Source organism: Paralichthys olivaceus, chromosome 5 (assembly GCF_024713975.1).
Source record: "Paralichthys olivaceus isolate ysfri-2021 chromosome 5, ASM2471397v2, whole genome shotgun sequence".
In the NCBI taxonomy this organism is placed as follows: Eukaryota; Metazoa; Chordata; class Actinopteri; order Pleuronectiformes; family Paralichthyidae; genus Paralichthys; species Paralichthys olivaceus.
The window spans coordinates 6,030,335-6,049,807 of NC_091097.1; the positions used below are offsets into that span (position 1 = coordinate 6,030,335).

At 41.9% G+C, this 19,473-nt stretch overlaps 1 protein-coding gene across 9 annotated transcripts in view; it reads right to left on the bottom strand.

Annotated features, from left to right (window-relative positions):
• shank1 (SH3 and multiple ankyrin repeat domains 1) overlaps window positions 1–19,473 on the bottom strand; it is a 79,957-nt gene that overhangs the window by 13,997 nt on the left and 46,487 nt on the right. For all 9 annotated transcript variants that reach the window (XM_069524722.1, XM_069524719.1, XM_069524717.1 and 6 more), the window contains 8 exons: window positions 18,714–18,835; window positions 17,883–18,031; window positions 16,147–16,260; window positions 15,027–15,102; window positions 2,235–2,317; window positions 1,981–2,105; window positions 1,216–1,351; window positions 1,021–1,101 (listed from right to left, as the gene is read on the bottom strand). In XM_069524722.1, the coding sequence (XP_069380823.1) occupies window positions 1,021–1,101; window positions 1,216–1,351; window positions 1,981–2,105; window positions 2,235–2,317; window positions 15,027–15,102; window positions 16,147–16,260; window positions 17,883–18,031; window positions 18,714–18,835 (886 nt within the window). The remainder of the gene's footprint in view (window positions 1–1,020; window positions 1,102–1,215; window positions 1,352–1,980; window positions 2,106–2,234; window positions 2,318–15,026; window positions 15,103–16,146; window positions 16,261–17,882; window positions 18,032–18,713; window positions 18,836–19,473) is intronic.

Sequence of the window (19,473 nt, forward strand, 5' to 3'; positions counted from 1 at the left end):
TCAGATCCACACAGCAGCGACAGGTACAGCAAACGGCAAGCATCATAAATGTTTCGCAGATGAGAACCCAAATACCATTAACAACAACGTTCTGATCTGCAAATGGGGGTGTTGACCCTCACCATGCACTCTCCTCCCACTATTTTGCCTCAAATAGAGACGGCATAAGCATAACCACACATATTGCTGTTACCATAGCGACATACTCAGAACAAAGTTGTTGTTTTTTTTCTCAAAAATTACTCATCTCCATAAATTCATCCTGGGTGAGATTTCTTCTAAACAAATCAGAAATATTTTTAACAGGAGATATGAACAAAAGACGTACATGTTATAAAACTTAAGACACGTTAAAACCACTTTGCAGTGATGATTGTGGCACCTGGAAACTCTTGTCATTCCCCTGCAGTGTTACCCTGGCAACAAATACTTGTGTCAGTCAGTGTTTGTGTGTCCTGTCTGTGTGTTGAGCAGAGGTAGGCTGCTCGGTGGACGCTGGGGTGAAAGCTGAGGGTGGGCCAGGGAGCGGTGGTGGGGTTCAGGGGGGTAAGAGAGGTAAGAGAGGCGGGCAGTGAGAGGGGGGATCACAGGGTGGATGGCGACACTCTTTCTGGGTGGGGTTACCTGTAGTGGGGGTGCTGGTAGTGACAGTGTGGAACCTCTGAAAGAACAGTGAAATGCATGGAGAGCGTCATCCACGGCGATGGTCAATCTTCTTCTTTCTTTTCCTTTTGTCACTGAGTAAGAATACTATCTCCCGCTCTACTTTCTTGTCTTCTAAATTTAGCTCGGCTCCCCCTCTCACGTTCAGCATCCTTAACAACCCCCAACACTCTGGTTTCACACTGTTTCCATTAGTCTCCATCACCTCAATCTATTTCTACCCACTAACTTATTTTCTCCTCTTCAGCGGTAAAGCACTCCCCTACTATGTCTACACCTCCCTGTAAAACTGCTCCTTCTTTCTTTGCCATCCACCCTGCCCCTAAAAGAAAGTTTATCTATAAACCTGTTTCTTACCCATCTCCTCCAGCTCAGAGGTCATGGATTTGGATCGTAGTGCGATGGCGGGAGTGCTCAGCCTCTTACTCTGCTGGGGAACTAGAGAGGAGCAAACAGGAAAAGCAGTGGTCAGTCAAGTTGCTGAGGACCAAGGCTCAGTCACCACCAGCAGTCACAAACACCACCACCCTTAGGGGCAGTGGACATACTTACTTTTCTTCCTCGAACCCTCCTCCATGTCTGGGTTGCGGGTTACCATGACAACCTTGACCATGAGGCTGTTGCCACCTTGCCGGATCATGTTGACGACCTGCCGGTGTCCAACTTTAACCACATTCTGACCATTGACCTGGGACAGAGATGCAGAGATGTACAGATAAAAGGATGACTGAGTTCAGTAATAGTGTTTTTATTCATTTACCAGAAGGTGATGGTTTATTTTTACAATTTACAATAACATTTGTGTCAGGAAAATATTGATAAAGGAAGGTATAGAGACAAAACTCAGTATACAGAATATGTGGGTATACAACTTTATATTGTATGTGCTTCACTTACTTTTTATACAATAGCTTTTACATTACATTTTGATCACTGATGAAAGACTGCTGCTCACTGTCTTAAACAATGAGGGAAATAATACCAAAACTATGTGCAATATTACTTTATCTTTATGTGCAATGTTACTATGTTTAGCATAATATTATGTTTAATATCATGTGCAATTTTCCATAGTACTTCATATTATCATTAGTACTTTTTATTGCCACTCTCATTTTGTATTAGTTTTCTGTCTCATGTAACTTTTTATTTCTGTTATTTCTATTAGACATTGGTTCTGCATTTACTCCATATATACTTTATATTTTAATTTGACATTTGGAAATTTTGTTTCTTCCTTGTGTAGAAACCTCCACATGAAATTATACAGTGCTTTTAATTTCATCCTGATGATACACTGGTGAAACACAGCCGCACCTCAATCAGGAAATCTCCCATCCTCAGACCGGCTCTCCAGGCCACTCCTCCCTCGTCCACTGACTCCAGGTACTGCAGGGCGGGGAAGGCTGGGGTTGGAGTGAACTCCTCGATAGGAGTCTGAGCTGGAGACACACCATGAAAATATGGAGGGAGATGAAAGCATTAACGATGCACATAATAAAACATGTAATATATGATGTAAATCGATGAGCAGGACTGCCGGGCAGAATGTTTATTTTATATTTTCTTACCTTTGGCTCCTCTCAGCACAAAGCCGAAGCCCTCGCTGTCTTTTTTCTGCAGGAGCACCGACTTTTCTTTGATTATGTAGTCACTGGCACAGAGAGGATAGAGGAGAGACAAACATAGAGTATGAAATGACAGTAAAAGACAGAAATGAAAGACAGGAGACGAGGAGGACATGTAGAGTGTGTCCTTGCATGTCTGTATTCACCTTCAATGGAGATGATAACTGGAAAGTTGAGTTTTAAAACCAACAGATCTTCACATTTATCTTGCTGGTTTTCTTCCTATACACTCCACATCTCTGATGTCAGCTCCCTACTTACTGTGTCCCTTTCTGATGACATCACCACCAATATGAGGCAGAAAGAAATGTATTATTACTAACTTACTTCCTGGGAACTGTGGGAACTGTTGGGTTTCTCTATAAACTTAAGGTCTTGACCGTTATGATTTGGCTCTTAAATTGGACTGAACAGAATATCTTTTTTTACAATTTTTCCATGGACTTCTGTGTGAAGCATTTTGTTTAGATAACTGCTATAAAAATCAAATTAATTATTTGTATTATTATCATATAAGATTAAAACAAGGAGCTCAATGTGCGCATACATACAGATTTTTTTTACAATACCTAGACTGTGAATAAATTATCTTTAATTGATGGATTGAATAGTCTCATCTTGTTTTTTCTGTTTATGTTTGATAGCAGATTGTTGTAACGTTTTTTTTCATTTATTCATTGTTTAAACCTGTTGCAGTTTATTTTACGTGTCCCACATTTTTCAAGCTATTTTCTTTTAACATGAGGTGGGACTTTGCTGTAAATCACTGGGATATTTCCAAGAAAGGCCTCCGCTAATTCTGTACTATTTATAATGGTAATGGAGGGAAGTGTTAATTGCTGCGGTTGTTAAGCACTTGCTTGTTATTTTTGAGAGAAAATTTAGAACAGAAGAAACTGTAAAAGTGGTATGTATTTGTTTTTCTATTTTTCATTAAAAAAAATGTAGATAAAATATAGAGCATTGAGATGATGCAGTTTAGAACATGGAACACTTCTGATTTGATGACAATACATTACTGAAATGGAGACAATAAATACTTCAGTGACCAAACATTAAAACTGCAGCTTCCATTCTACACCACCATTAAAGTATAATATACCCCTACACAACAGTGGGGACATAAAACCACGTTTTGCTTCTATTTGTTGTGTGTTTTCCACAGTGAGACCAGAACCAGTTTCTACCAGAACCTCAGTGAGAGATGCTAAATACAGCATGAAGCCACTGCTTGTTGCCTCAGCAACAGATAGAACTGGACGCAGGGAAACTTGCTCGGGAAGGTCCACACCAGAGCCAAGCCATGTAATGGTATGCCATTAGTCACAGCAGAGGACAGGCGCTGTGTGATCACAGGTGAAGCCCATATACTGTAGTGCAGTATATCATCTGCTCTGTCCTGTGACACAAACAGATGGGAAATATGTAAAAAGAGTTTTGAGGCACCTGTGTAAATAATACGTTTATTTTTCGATATTCAGAAATTTTCCATGGGTCAAAAAAAAAAACAGCAACACCCGCTAACATCTGGCTTTTGTCTGCAATAGGACTGGATTCAATCAGCATTTAGTCCCCGGACAAACTACTCTGCAATAGACAGGTTTTTATTGGCCCTGGCTCCAATCAGCAATGAGGGAATTGTGACACTTTGGCAAGGAGAGAGCGCCTCAGTTTTCTGTGTGACGTCAAACAAGATGTTCAGGGGAAAATATTTATATTAGCTGTTTTTCCCCCTTCTTTCCCATTAATCAGCTCACACCCTCTGTGATCCCTGTGAGCTTTTGGAAGGTCCAGATCCCTAAGTTGAGATCCAATGGACCAAAAGCAGTATATAAAGTAGTTCCATCTTGACCAGCTTCTGCGAGCACATCAGCATCACCTGTGTGTGCTGCACATTCAACATGTGCCAGTTCTGTGGGCCAGAGAATGATCTTCAATAAGATATTAGAGACAAATGTTGGATCGATTTGCCTAATGTCACACTCTACCTACTAATTCCACAAATGTCTGTCTGTTTTTCTGCCTGTATGTGTAACCAGATCTCATGAACTGTTTATCTTATCAGCTTCACACTTGGTACATGTATTCTCAGTGGTCATAGGAAGTGCAGTGCTGAATTTTGGTGTTATTTGGACATGTGATATATTCACTATTTTATAAACAAGCAACCAGTGCTCTGTAGCAGTCAGTGGACCGAGGTGAATCTTCTTCATCGTCCTCAGATAAACAAACCCAGCAGACTGACACAGTCTAATGGGTATCGCAGGTGCTGATCTTCATCATGGGAACAACATTCACAGAGTCACTTCCTCTTTAGAAAGTTGTCTTCAAGTAAAAGTACATTGTTCGTTTTGCTGCTTTCTATCGAGCTGAATTGAGTAATTTGAAAAGATGTAAACTTGGGTCTGAAAATCGTATGGATTTGACCTATGACCTTTGACTGCCAATATCTTTTAGTTTTCAACTTCACTCTGCACCATTGACTGTTTATAAAAAGCTCTACACACAATGTCCAGCACACAAACAATTAAAAGTGACATTATATCATCAAACTGTTTGAGGAGGACTCACTGATGACAAGGAATAATTCTGAAGTGGCCCATTTAACAGCCCATTCACAGAGGCAGAATTAGAAAGGGCACTTTACTATAATAAATAAAGGTACATATATAAAAACATATACATGACATGTCCAGTAGGTCCGCTCAGTGATATATAATTCCACTAACATGTAAGGTCGAGTGTGTCACAGACGTCTGGCCATGTTCAATTTATTCACTTTAGTCCAGAAGGGAAAACAGCACCTGTCAGGTATGATGGTCTAGTTATGAATGGAAAGGCCGTTCAGTCATTCAGTCTGTCAGTGGGTGAGTCACATGTATATAAACCTGGTCAGTTGCAACATTCGGTAAATGCATGCTGATAATCCCATCGTGCACCAAACTTGTCCCAGCCCACACCATCTGTTCCTCCTCCTCTCTCTTCACTGGCTTTTTCTTCTTTTTCATATTTCCATCCTCATGGCTCCATCTCATCCCTCTCTCCTCTGCTGTTCTCCAAACTTCTAATCATTCACTCATTTTTTATCTAATCACATTTCCCCCCATCCGTCATGATCTTTTCCATTCAGTCTTCTAAGTGCATCCCGCTCTCCACAGAGTGAGATGGCCCCTCTGTCTCTGCCAAGACTCTGTCTCTTTCTTATTCCTATTGTGTCCATTTCTGGTGCCCAGCTCACATCTCAAATGCTCTGAAGTGCCAAGTGAATAAATGAACATACAGGACACTGTGCACAAAAACACATTCACACAAGGAGTGAGTGGTGGAATATAGATTACTGTTTTATGTCTCTGAGCCTCTCGTCTGATTGGCTCACTGTTTTCCAAGCCTGGCCCATCACAGGTATAACGGTCTGTAGTCCACAGCTGCAGTTTGGTAAAAGTCATATATGCGAACAGCAAAAACAAATTCAAATTCAGACAAAAATGCTCTGATATTCACTGTATAGCCACTGGTCTCTAATATTACTATCAGTCGGAAGGCTGTGAAAAGCTATGCAACTATATGTTGGCTTCCTGACATCCAACCATTCTGCAGCGTTTCCTCAACATGTCTAACTTGCTATCTCAGTGATGTAATGACCTCTTGCTGTTATGTTGTTAATAAAGCTACTATATAAAAAACTAGAGGAGCAATAATAGTTTGTACGTCCACCACATTTAAATTCACTAGATGCAGATTTTCATTTGTATCTGCACCAAATTGCACACACTCATGAACATCATTCCCCTTAAAATGCCTGCTTTTCTTCATCAAGATCCATGAATTGTTCTCTGAGAAATCAACAAAAATTACAATATAAAAGTGAGTGGGGAAAAAATCCACCCCGATTTGGATCTGCACCAAAATATAACAGATTCCTGACCTATACCACATCCTTCTACCAAGTTTAACCCGTCAAGTAGTTTTTTTGCATAATCCTTCTTAAAGACAAACACAGATGAAAACATCATGGTAAAGAGGTTGGACGGTGGATGTGGGTGGGAAGTGCTGGGGGTGTAGATGAGGGTGACTGTATAATTGTGATACAAAAAAGCTGCCTTGTTACAGCAGCATGATTATGAGCTGTGTGCAGGGTCAAATAACATAAAAACACTGTAAACAGACTTAAGCCTAGAAAAGACAGAGAACCAAAGTTTTGAACAAAAGCAATGACATTGTTCTATGAAATCTTATTTTAAGATTTTTACAGATGCAAGGAGAGGGTAATGATCCCAAGTGCGGGATGTGTAGTGGCTCACTCCTAATGTGTGGTGCATGAAAGCAGAATTACTCAGGTCTGTTCTCCTCAGGAAGGATTTTTTCTGATTGTCAAGTGTTGTAGATACTGGAATCAAGTATCAACAGACTGGATAAGTATTGAGGTAATTTACCCAGTAAAGCATTTGAAATAGACCTGCTTCATAATCAAACAAAACATTGAAATCTCACTTTTTCTTATTACAACAGGAGGCATTGAAACGACAGCTACTTTGGCTAAACTCTGCACCAACATATTAAGATCAGTTAAATCCGATACTGGTTAAATGCAGGCGCACATATCAAATTCACCCCTCAGGCCTGCTCCGTCCCAGCAGGCAACACAAGCAACAGGTCACTGGAACTCATTCATTTACTGAACTGAACCATGAAAATGCAGCGTTAGCACAGGTTCAGGACACGCAACACCAAATCAGATTTTTCAAGTTTCTGTGTTTCAACTTTTATATAATGATGGGACTTAAAAATGACCCTTGAATACTGCATCCTTCGCTGGGGGGAATAATTAGCTCTGATGTAATATACTACATTTGTTATTATCTGCCTGTTACTGCCAGAAAGGTGAGAGGAAAGCAGCAGAAAATGCAGAATTTGCAATATGAAGAAGGAACGATGCAGAGATGCACCCTGAACCATTTGACATCCAACAACTAAAGATACAGAACAAAGTGACAAGCATCAATGCAAGTCATTTTCAATGTGAACAAATTGTGTGAACAAGTGTTAAATTGTAAATATCTTGCTCAAGGACACTTAGGCACGCGGAATGAGGGAGACTGGGATTGAACTGAACCTCTGGTCAGTGGATTGCCCGTTCTACCTCCTGAGCCAGAGTTAATCACCGGAATATACATCAGAGCTGTCGTATGTATATTCTGCTGCTCATCCCATTTTCCTTCATCGTCTGTTTACATGTGCTTTAGTGAGCGGTTGCATCCTATTAACTGACACCAATGACTAACTCCAACTCTGCTGCCTTCAAGGATGTCATTGACTTTAAGTGACAGTCACTGTGTTACAGTTCAGAGCCTGGATCCTTTTAAGTCCAAGTTTCTACACAGAGTACATGGCTAAAGGCACCAACAAGGCCTGTCCCAGCTCCTCCACATGCAGCTGAGAAGAGAAGCAGCTTCCTTTTGATCCCAGCCAGCGCATCACCAATCCAATGTGAGGGGGTTAGTTCTGCATTAGAATGCTCATGCAATCGCCTTAAACATGTAAAATCTAAGAATATCACGTGACATGGTCATTAGCAGGTGTTTATATTCAGATAGTGGTAAACATACAAATTGATGATTTTTTTCAGTATTGCACCTGTTGTGTGTTGGAAACGTTATTCTGCAGAGGATCTGTATTTGCACATGGGCTCATTTGGACATTATCCAGAGTTTTTACCAGGACACTGGCAGGAGAAACTCCGGAGAAAGTCCAGAGCCTCTCCCCTTATATATATTTGTGTTCTCAGATACAAGATACAAGTCTGTAGATTATCTGGAATTCAGTGCATGTCTGGGACTATAGGAATTTAGTGTGGGGTGAATCATGGAAGTCAGACACACACACATATTATCATGTGCAGTAGGTTAAGACTGTCTGCTACATGTCCAGAACTGAACTGTGGTTATTGTTACACTTAATCTACTTTATAATTGACAAGTTCCTGTGACTAACTTGTTTTCTTTATGAGAATGCAACTGCATACACCATTAGTGTTTGTCAACTATCAGAGGAAGAGCAGGTATGCTTCCACTTATGTGGACTGCATCCTTCAGGGGAGCCTCTGAACTGGAACACAGTGATAGCGTTGCTTCCTCAGTTTCCGCAGCACAGTGTGGTCATCATCACTATCTCAGATAGAAACAACTGAGCTGGGCGATCCAGCACAGCGTACAGTGTCTCTCTCACTACACAGGTAAGAGGGCACACCACTGACCAGGCTTAGTCAAGCAGGCAACATTGAGGTGTCAGAAAGAATCTGTAACTTGTCATGCACACTGCATCTTTAAAGCTCCCTCACCATGCACTGCTTCCATTCTGTCGACAGTCTCTCTGTCTCACGCGCGCACGCATGCACACGTAAACATACAGAGACAGGGCACTATTCACATAGGACACAAGAACACATGCAAACAACCAGAAGAGGAGGAGAAATGCTACTCAAATACCTTTGTTTTGATTGACAATAGAAAACACACCATACACACACACACAATCACGCACCCAGACACAGACACATGCATGCACATGAACATGTAATCAATCTGCACATCAGGAAAAAAAGAACAAGCATCACTTCTGCTGCTGCTGCATTGCCGGAGGATATTTGTTCAGAGAGCGAACTCAAAGCAGAAAGAAAGAAGATGCCACGCACACATGTTCATACAGTTAAACACAGAACGGCTGCACTGTGCAGCAGCAGCAGCTCCCGTGCGTCTTCACACACACATACATCACACACGCACACGCACGCACACACACACACACACACACACACACACACACACACACACACACGCACACACTGAATCAAACTCATCCCTCTGCAAACGTGTGTTGCAACATCTGTCAATCTATCTCATCGATCCTGCCCTGCCATCCATGATGTCCACATGCATGCGTCCCTCCCTCAACTCCCCCCCCATCTCCCCTGGCAACTGGAGGGAGAGAGGGAGAGAAAGAGAGAGGGAGGAGAGGATGATGGGGGGGTGGTATAAAATGCCATGGCAGGTACCTGTAAATGAACCAGACGCTCCTATTCACAGGGCCGAGCGACGGCCAGGAAGAAGAGAGGGAGAGGGAGAGGGAGAGATCCTCTTCGCCGCATGCCCCCATCGCCATTTCCTCCCCTCCCTCTCCTCCTCCTCCTTCTCCTGCTCCTTCTCCTTCTCGTCTTCCAGCGAGACAGCAGCAAGCGCGAGCCGCGAGAGAGGAGGAGGAGGAGAGGAGGAAGAGGAGGAGAGAGAGATGGAGAAAGGGAAAGGGAGAGGGCCGAGCTCTCCCAGCCCCTTCATACTTAAGACAGAGAGAGGAGGAATGGTAGAGAGAGAGAGAGAGAGAGAGAGATGGAGATGGTTCACTGTGACTGCGACACAGAGAGAGAGAGAGGGAGAGAAAGAAAGGGAGAGAGAAGAGGAGCAGGGAGAAAGGGAGGGGGATAGGGTGACTTAAAAAAGGAGAGAAAGAGAAATGAGGTAATTTGGAGAGAGAGAGAGGTGATAGGGTTTCTTCGCAAGGGGCTTCACGCACACAAACACATAACAGTCCAAACATTTGTGCGTTCATGCACACAACCACCCAAACCACACACACGCTTCCTCTTTTCTATCCTCCTATCCCCCTACTGTACATCCATTTTTCCTCACACCCCCACGTCCTATAGTTTATACTGTATGTATAGTATTCACTTTGTGAATCTGTCACTGTCATGATTCTCCATTCATAAAAATGGATTCAGCTGAGATAAGTCTTTGATATACAATACAGTCCTAACTGGAATAATTCATTCACATAATGACAGGAGGCGTGTGAAGTTTAAAAGACTGGGGAGGTGTAATCATGTGACTTAGCGATTAAAGACATGTGTTATCATTATTGTTATTACTATTATTATTATTATGTTATATTACACAAAAACCTTTTTTTTAAATGTGCTCTTATTTGTGCATGAATACTTCAGATCCCTCTGGAGCCTCTGCTTCTCCTGCTGTTATTGACCCCATGTGTCTTTAAATCACACCTAACTAACCTCACCCACCCACCCCCTAACACACACACACACACACACACACACACACACACACACACACTCGCACACACAAACACACACACACACACACACACACACTCGCACACACAAACACAATCCTTTCACACATTAACTGTAAACAAAGCATGAATGAGGGGGTAGAGCACGCAAAAAGGGGTGGAGGGGGGAGGAGGAAGAGGAGACGCATCCACGCAGACAGGAAGAGGGGAGAGGACAGAGAAACAGCTGGTGGATGAGTGGCGGAAGGAGGAAGAGGAGGAGGAGGAGGAGGACAGAGAAAGAGAGAGGAGAGGTACAGATTTTCTCGAATGGGCACTCACATCATTTCTGTCAGAGCCTCTGTCCATGTATGTCCAAGTTGTCCTCCGTCGACTCGCCCTACACCTCCCTCCTCCCCTTGTTCTCTCTTTCTCTAACCCTCTTGCCTCCCTCCTGCATGAGGATGATCACAACTCTTGTCCTCTCTACCCTCTCATCTCTGCCTGTTTGCCTGCATGTCAGGGTATACTGCTGTGATTCCGTGAGTACAGTGTGTGTGTGTGTGTGTGTGTGTGTGTGTGTGTGTGTGTGTGTGTGTGTGTGTGTGTGTGTGTGTGCATGTGTGATGAGGGAGAGGGCATGAAAGAAAGAGAGAGATAGATAGATAGGCGATAGAGGGGAAGGGGGACTGGAAAGGGAGCATAAAGAAGGTCCACATGATTGGGTGTCATTTTTATGTGCATGTCGGCCTATTCAGTCCTGTGTGTGTGTGTGTGTGTATGTGTATGTGAGTGTGCATGTACTTGTGAGCATCTGTGCACCCATTTTACTGAACACACCCTCTTAGAGGCCGTTTTCTGTCCCTGGGTCAGATAAGGTGAAGTCGTACAAGTTTGAAATTGATGAAAAACCATGTCAGCCAACTCTTATATCACACTTGCACATACAAGAGGCAATGAATGTTTCTTACAAGTAACAACAAGCCACAGTAGCAGCATTTAGCAGGGTGCTCTGCCACTCTTCTCCAAACTGTGTGCTCGCTCGTCCTCATTTGACCCACTGTTGGCCCAAAAGTGGTCTCATGTGGGCAGCAGCATGTACAGATTGTGGACTAGCTCGGTGCATCTGTGGCAAGGACACAGAGCAGATGAACTGTGCGCTTATAGCTTCACTTTTATTGAGAAAAACAATGTTGGGAGTGTTTTATTTCTAGCAAATGCCGCTTATGTTTTCTAAATGCTTCCTTAATGTTTTAAAGAGCTGAAGGTGGGGTTTTTTATCTAATGTGTTTGCTTCCGCTTCCACTTATCTGCCAGGGAAAGAAATGTATGTACTTCAACTGAGCTTTAATTTTCTGTGACCTAAATACAGATTCAGAGGATTCTCCTCTTTAAAGAGGACCCCAGATTGTGGAACAAACGCTGCCCCTTCCATTGAGACATTCAAGCTCACCTCTTTCCTTTGGCATTTAACTGTGGTTAAAAGGTTTTACATATGAGCTACTACAGTGGTTATGTGAGTCAACTTTTGTTGTTTTAAATGTGCATAAATTGACTTGACTTAAAACAGCACAGTGCTGGGAGAAACTCTCTAAATAAAACATGTGTACATTAACTAATATTGGCAGATTTTTAGCGAAAAAAGTAAATAAATAAAATGTAATGTCTACAGTCACACTAGCAGCCACGTGAGGCTATGCTTTAGCACTGTTTTGAGCACAACGCTAACCATGCTAACATGCTGATCTTTAGTAGGAACTTATACCATGTTCACCCAAAAAGATGGACAACATGACAGCTCCCAAAAGAGAAGCCAAAGTGTCTCGATCACCACTGCAGTATAGGCCATAACTCCCGCCTCCTCCATCTTAGTGGAAGGGACATGGACCAAACTAAAGTATAAACGTCAGAGAAGTTTTTCCAAGGAGCTGATTTATGTCACTTTAGTTGGCTCTTATCACACAGATGTAAGTTCAAGTGTTCATGTTTCTGATAAGTTTGGTTTTAATTAATAATTTGATGCAATGAAAACTAGGTTTTCGCTACCTTAGCTTAGAATGTTAGCATGCTAAGAGGTGGTAATGGGCAGTAAACGAAACAAAAGAACAGCTGGGGTTGCATGTTAGTCAAGAATCTATGTTTTTGCAAAAAAACATTTTTCTGATAAGGCTAAATAGGAAGTCACCAATATGTCTGGGGGAACCACAGCAGAATAATATTTACATATTTCAATTTGGACCAAAGTGGAGGATCAAACTGATCACTAATATCAAACAAACCAGAATCCTTTGAGTCGTGAAAATTTGTGTCAGTTGCTTTCGTCATCATAGACAAAATTATGTTAATTAAAACATAGCAGAGGGCATCATCTTCTTTTTCTTTCCTGTTTGTGTCTCCATATGAATGCAGAGACAACACAAGCGATACACGGCTCTCTTTTCATTGAAACATGGGACGCCTTTCTAATTCCACCCAAGCTCCTCGACACTCCTCTGCCTTTAGAGTGCCCTTCAGTGTATGACCTCCAGATGGAGACACCACAGGGGAGAGAGGGTGATAGAAAGAAAATTAAAAAGTACAGGGGGGTTAGCAATACAGTGATGAATAGAAAGCGAGGGAGGGATGAAGAGATGGTCAGGAGATGCATCCAAATATAGAGGGATGAAAAGAGGGATAGGTGAGATATTACATGAAGAGATAAAGGCTGCGAAAGTAGGCCCATGTGAGGGCGGCTCTGAGTCAGCTGTGCCCGACTGCTCGGCCAAACAAACAGTCTCGGGCTCCTTCTATGCTGCGGTAAACACAGCTTTAATTATCCATGATGTGTATGCTTGCGTGTGTGCAAACGTAGTATGTGAGTCTGCATGGCTGAGTGTGTTGCATGCGTGAAAATGTCACTGTTGATCAAAAGCATGTTAATAATAAATGATACCATGTGTATGACTGAGAGTAAGGCTTTTAAAGGGAGGGATGAAGAGAGAATAAAGCATGAAAAGAAAATAATGCAGGCCTTACTGAGAGAGCTGAGGAATCATGAAGAACGATGATGGGTGATAAAAGAGGGAAAGAGAGAGAGAATTCACATAACTTAATCATGTGATTGACAATGGCTTTATTTCTATGTAAATAATTCTCTCTCTTTGCTCAGCCAAGTCCTGGACAGTCAAATGAGTTTGCCTCGGAGCGACACCATCTTCGCCGCGGTGCAGATGCAAGGCATTAAAGGGAAAGACGTTACATCAGTCTCACTAAATGAGAAGAAGTCACATGGCCACAGTCAATATAGGAGAGTTTTACGCACTTGTGAGTCAACAGATCACCTCCAGAGGGTCTCGAAAAAATGTGGGTCGATATTCAAAAAGCTGACTAAGAACATTTTCTAGTAATGCTCAACTGCAGTTCCACAGATATGGGTAGAAATCTGAATTCAACAACTACATGTTAAGCAGGAATAAATGTGCAAGACTTGATCCTGGTAAATTTGCAGTATGTGGAGGAATATCTGTATCAGCAGTGGTGCAGCTTCATGGTTCTGTGGACTGGAGTCCTGTAGTCTGTCTACATGTATATTTGCTGCAGATCAATTAGCAACCAGCATTACCACAGAACAAGCAAACAGCCCATTTCAAACAGAGGTTGACAACAGGCACTGCACTAGTTAATACGAAACACATAATGACCTTCTGTTCAAATTAAAAGCTCTCAGCTGCTGTTCTGAGATTCCAGTGATACATATGCATCAGTTCAAACAGGGTGGGCATCAAGGTCAGTTGTGGTCATCTGGTGATTTCATAACATTGATCAACCCAAAGAAATTTCACACTTAGTCATCAGAGTGGTCTGAAAGAACCTTCGCCATCACTTCTTAGTTCAGCCCACCTAAAAACTGCAGCCTGGCAACACAGCTCTGCACCTCAGAGCCAAAAGGACACACAGAGCAAGGAATTTGACTCTAAAACCCTGATGTGACAAAAAAAATCTGCCTGTCTGCACAGGTTAAATTCAGCAAAACCAACCAGTCAAAACTTAACTGGTCAACGGCTGCCTCGAGGATGACTCCAGTACAAAAGCAGGCGCATCAGCCTCTAGACCTGAGGCGGTGAATCCTCACACATCGTCATCCTGCCGCATGAATCAACAACACATCGCACAAAGCTGTGGACACACTGGAACTTATGAATCACTACATGAATCATCTTATCTGGGCAGATGTGTACAGTATGTTGGCATACAAACAAATCCGCTGCCAGCATGTGCTGTGTCTTAAACAATGAAGCTGTGAGGTCCCAATGAAAGGGCTGTCAGTTTGAGTTCCAGTATCCAGTCCATTATCACACTCCTTAGCACTTCACTAAAACCATTGTCTCCTTAGTTACATACTCAGGTGAATAATAATAATCTTCATTTAACCAGGAAATGTTGGTGTCCTGATGGGATATTTCATACTTTATTCTGGTCCTAATTAATATCACAGTGAACAGGCAGTACTGCATCTACGTGCCCCAGAATGCCTTTGTGTTCAGCCCAAATACGCCTCTGATACCATTCTTAAGTGACCTGATTGACCCCTACCGCTCAACATGTGGACGCAGTGCCCCGCATTCATACCATTCTTTGACAAATATGGATCAGTTTACTGCACATGAGTACATGCAAGTACATGACACTTACCTGGGAGCGTCAAAGCTGTCGTAGGATCCCACCGTGTAATGACGGAACAACCGTTTGGCTCTTTCTCCGCGGCTCTCTGAAACCAGAAAAACCACAGAAAGCAACATTTAATCGGATTATACAGCCACTGTTCACTGATTTAATGATCACCGGATATATCCATCGTTGGAGCATCGCTCTTTCACAAGTGGCTTTTGGGATCTGCAACCTACAGCTATGATGACAATGTGCATTAGTACAGTGAAACAAAACAATCTCAACTGACAAATATTTGTATGAATCAAATGTTTAAGTAAGAAAAAATAAAATACCAGATTCTCAAGAGTGATTATTTGCAGTTTTACTATCATTTATGTCACTGTCACTCGAATTTGATTTTCAAATGTTGGTTGGACAAAACAAGAAATGTGTATATGCTACTTCGGTCTCAGAGGAATTGCTAGCATGCTGTATGTATAAATCTATATTTGATTTTTAAAATCTAGGGATGTTAACAATCACCAACTGAAATGTCAAAATCAGATCATTTGTATGTTTGTATACAAGTTTAATACTTTTTTTCACTGTATCTAATAAACTAGAATCTCATTTTTGTATTTGGTGCTAACTGACATGTGTTAACATGTGATCTACCAAATATCAGCATGTTCATTTTGTCATGTTAACATGCACCAGCCTCACATCTGGTTTCCTGTTTTTATTGAGAGTTAAACATCAATTAAAATCATACACATATTTGTATAAAATAGAATAACCCCCTCAAGTTGCAGTTTACATCCATGTCTGTTAAATCATTGACAAGGAATTTAATTAATGGTATAAAGGTGTGTTTTTAATTCTATAGTCTGCCAAAAGTTGCCTCTGGGAAGTCCAGATGAATCGCCTTCACGATACACAAGGCTATTGTTACCTTGACCTTCGACCCCCAAAATGTAATGAGTCCATCTCTGAGTGTTTCTGCCAAATTTGAAGGGATTCCCTCACAGTGTCCGTCCATCAATCCATCCCACTCTGGTGAGGAGGGATGGACAGTGCAAGGGCATAATAATGAGCATTTTTCCCACTGAAGTGATGCAGGGTGTGTATGTTTATCTGTGCGTGTGTGACCGGCTGTGATCACCTGATCGGTTGTCTTGGCTCCGAAGCATCACTTCCTCCACACAGTCGGAGGGGAACCAGCCTGTGCGACCTCTGACCGTCCCCTCCCAGTAACCACCCTCGCCAACACTCAACACTAGAGGGAGGGAGGGAGGGATGGAGGAGGAGGGGGTGCAGGAAAGACCAGCGTGTCAGAGGGAAAAGGGTGACTTGTCACACACACACACACACACACACACACGCACACACACACACAGATAACAGTGAGAAATGAATAAACACGCACATAAAGACGACAACATTACACAGACAGAAAATAAATAATACGGATACACACACACAGACATGCAAACCTCCTACATACTCACCAAGACATACATACCTGGCGACACCTTAGACTCACTCACAAACACACACATATTCATACCTGCAGACATTAAATACAGACATATACAGAGACCTTACACTCATGTTAGGGAAATGACTTACAAACTCATCTGAAGACACTTCTCCTGGCCTGGATACTGATCTGTCTCCATGCACAGTCACCATTTATATACCAGTGTCGAGGTTGATTCATTTTGAGCATTTGTAGTAGGATTAGTGCCTTTATCATCAAGAGATTTTATTATATGCATGGTTTGTAAAATTTACATCTGCTCTTGCTATGAGTGATGAAGAATACTGTCTGTTAAAGGTGAAAACTGTTTGCCCACCTCTCTTCAAATGCAACCTAATCCCTCTACCACCATTGTTAAATCTGTGGAACAGTTGGACAAATGTGAGAGTAATAATAATCTTCTCCCCCAACTCTCTGAAACAAGCAAATTTCCCAGAATATCAAACTTTTGCATTAAACTCTGTCAATCTGTAGTTTTACTGGTGATGGTGATTTTTTTAGAATACATTTTTTTGGGGGGTATTTTTAAAATCTTTTCTAGTCTTTTGGTTTTCTGGTCTGAATGTAGCACGAAAGGCTGAATCTCACCACAGTCATCAGCTGCCTGCCCCTTTCACATGTGGGAGGGTCCCACAAGGGGGCACGAGTCCCAGTGGAAGGATGTGGGGTTGGTCAGGGAATTTATTGAATTTTTGCGTGGAACTGGATCAGGGGACAGATCTAATATTTTTTTCCCACTTTCTTTAACACTGTTTTTCATCTCATCTCAGAGAATAATTCATGAATCTTGATGAAAATCAGACATGTTTAGGGGACTAATATTTATGACTGTGTGCAATGCGGTGCAGATCTAAATCTAAATCCAGACCTACTGAATTCAAATGTGGTTACATAAGGGGATTGTTGGGCCTTGGTGGAGGTTGGTGGAGTTCTGTTGACCCTCTGCAGTCGGCAGTTTACAAATTGTTCGTAGCGATGTGGGGCTATGTTCTGAGCCAAACAGAGACACTGCACACAATTCATATTACATTGCATATTTCCAAGGTGTGAGTAAAGTTGCTTTGCACATGTGAAGCTATTAAAACTGCCGGTTCGGGTCACGCACATGTTCATTTCATTTACACATTTTCTTGTTTCAAAGCCAATTTGCCCCTCCACACACCTCTGCAGGTGCTTTGACAGAGCAGAGGTTCACTGTGTCATGTGTTTATCCAGCAGCACAAACACTGAGTCCAAACCAGAAAGACATTTTCAGCTCACATGGAAGACAAAATGCAGTATTATGCTCCAGCACGCGGACATATGTAAACTCACACATACACAGATTATCCTAATGTAAAATACACAGGTATACTCACCTTTGACCCTGTCCCCCTTACTGAAGCTGATTTCTCGCTCTCCCTGTGCGGAGTGGGCTCGAGTGGCGACAAAGACTCGTCCTGGGACGGCGCTGTAGAGGCGTCTGCGCTGCCCTGCTGTTTGTGTGGTGGTACTGGCAGGAGCAGGCCTAGGTAGGCAGGAGCAGAAGTATATGCAGCAATTAAAAACTATAAATCAAAACAGACTTATAGCACAATACTGTAAGAAGTAGTTATATATGAAAAGGAGACTTTTTATAAAATTATTAGAACTGCTCGAGGTGAAGCTGGTTGGAACTACTTTATATAGTTGGATGGTGTCATTTATATCAATGCATTATTTTAATTAATGAATCAAATACTTGCTATCAAAAGGAGGTTTTAAAACATGTTGGAGGTAGAAAGTAGCATACACTCAATAACTCCAGCATTACTGTTGTGTTTATATATTGCATGTTTTGTCGCACTAAGTTTTACACTTCAGCGAGTGAGAAACATGACTGTGGGACAACCTTTAAATGAGAATGGGCCCTTTATATTTAAATACTTTTTATTCATTTATGGAGTAGGTCCCCTTCACAGACATAGACATTTTTTTTTACAGTGGTCCAGAGTGGACAAACTAAACACCTGACACTGTCTCTTTCCTAATTGGAAGGGGAGGGTGAGGGGTATTCAGCTGCAACATACCACTTTACCACAAGAAGTCACTAAATCCTACACACTGAATCTTTAACCACTGTTACAGCCCTTTGTGGCCTTGTCTCCATAAGATCCATTTAAAAAGTTTTTAAGACATTGAATAGAAACACCTCATCCTCCTCCACTCACCCCTGCCTCCGACTCTGCCTGCTCCGGTCCTCCTTGTCTCCAATTCTCCCTCTGGACGGGGAACGTGTCCTCGCTCCTCTGGGACTGCTGGAGCTCCGCAGGGTACCAGTATGTTTATAGCCCTGCAAGAGAGAGAGAGAGAATTAAAGATATGTGTATGTTATATTAAAATGATTTTACTGCCACCTTCCCTGTCAGAAATATTCTGGTTTACATTCATGCACTTGAGGCTTTCAAATCAACAGCTAAACCAAATATTCCATGTATGATGTAGCATTAGTTTTGAAAAAAGGAAAACAGGTCATTGTATTTGCAATGTTACATTTTTTAATGATAATGTTTCCACATCAAATCTCCAACCACTGTATTTTGTTCAGTCCGTTTTTTCTTTGTACTTAAAAACATTTAATGTGACTATTTACTAGAAAGAAACAACAACATATCATATAATTAAATGCATGTACAAATTGGTCATGAATCATGAAGTTTATCCATCAAACACCAGGATCAAATTCACTTCAGGATAAAATCCTGAAGTGAATTATTATTATCATAAAACTAAAATACATCTGGGTGGTATGTGTGGAAAAGCAAGAAAAAGGTTGCAGTTAGTAGTTTTAACCACTAGATGGTAATAAATATCATTCATTATAGTATTATGTGGGCTGCAGCTGCTCATGCTTCCAACTCTCCATTTTCCACCAGAGCAAACAGATCACTTTTGGACTTCAAAGTGGGTAAAACGTTCCACTCAGATGCA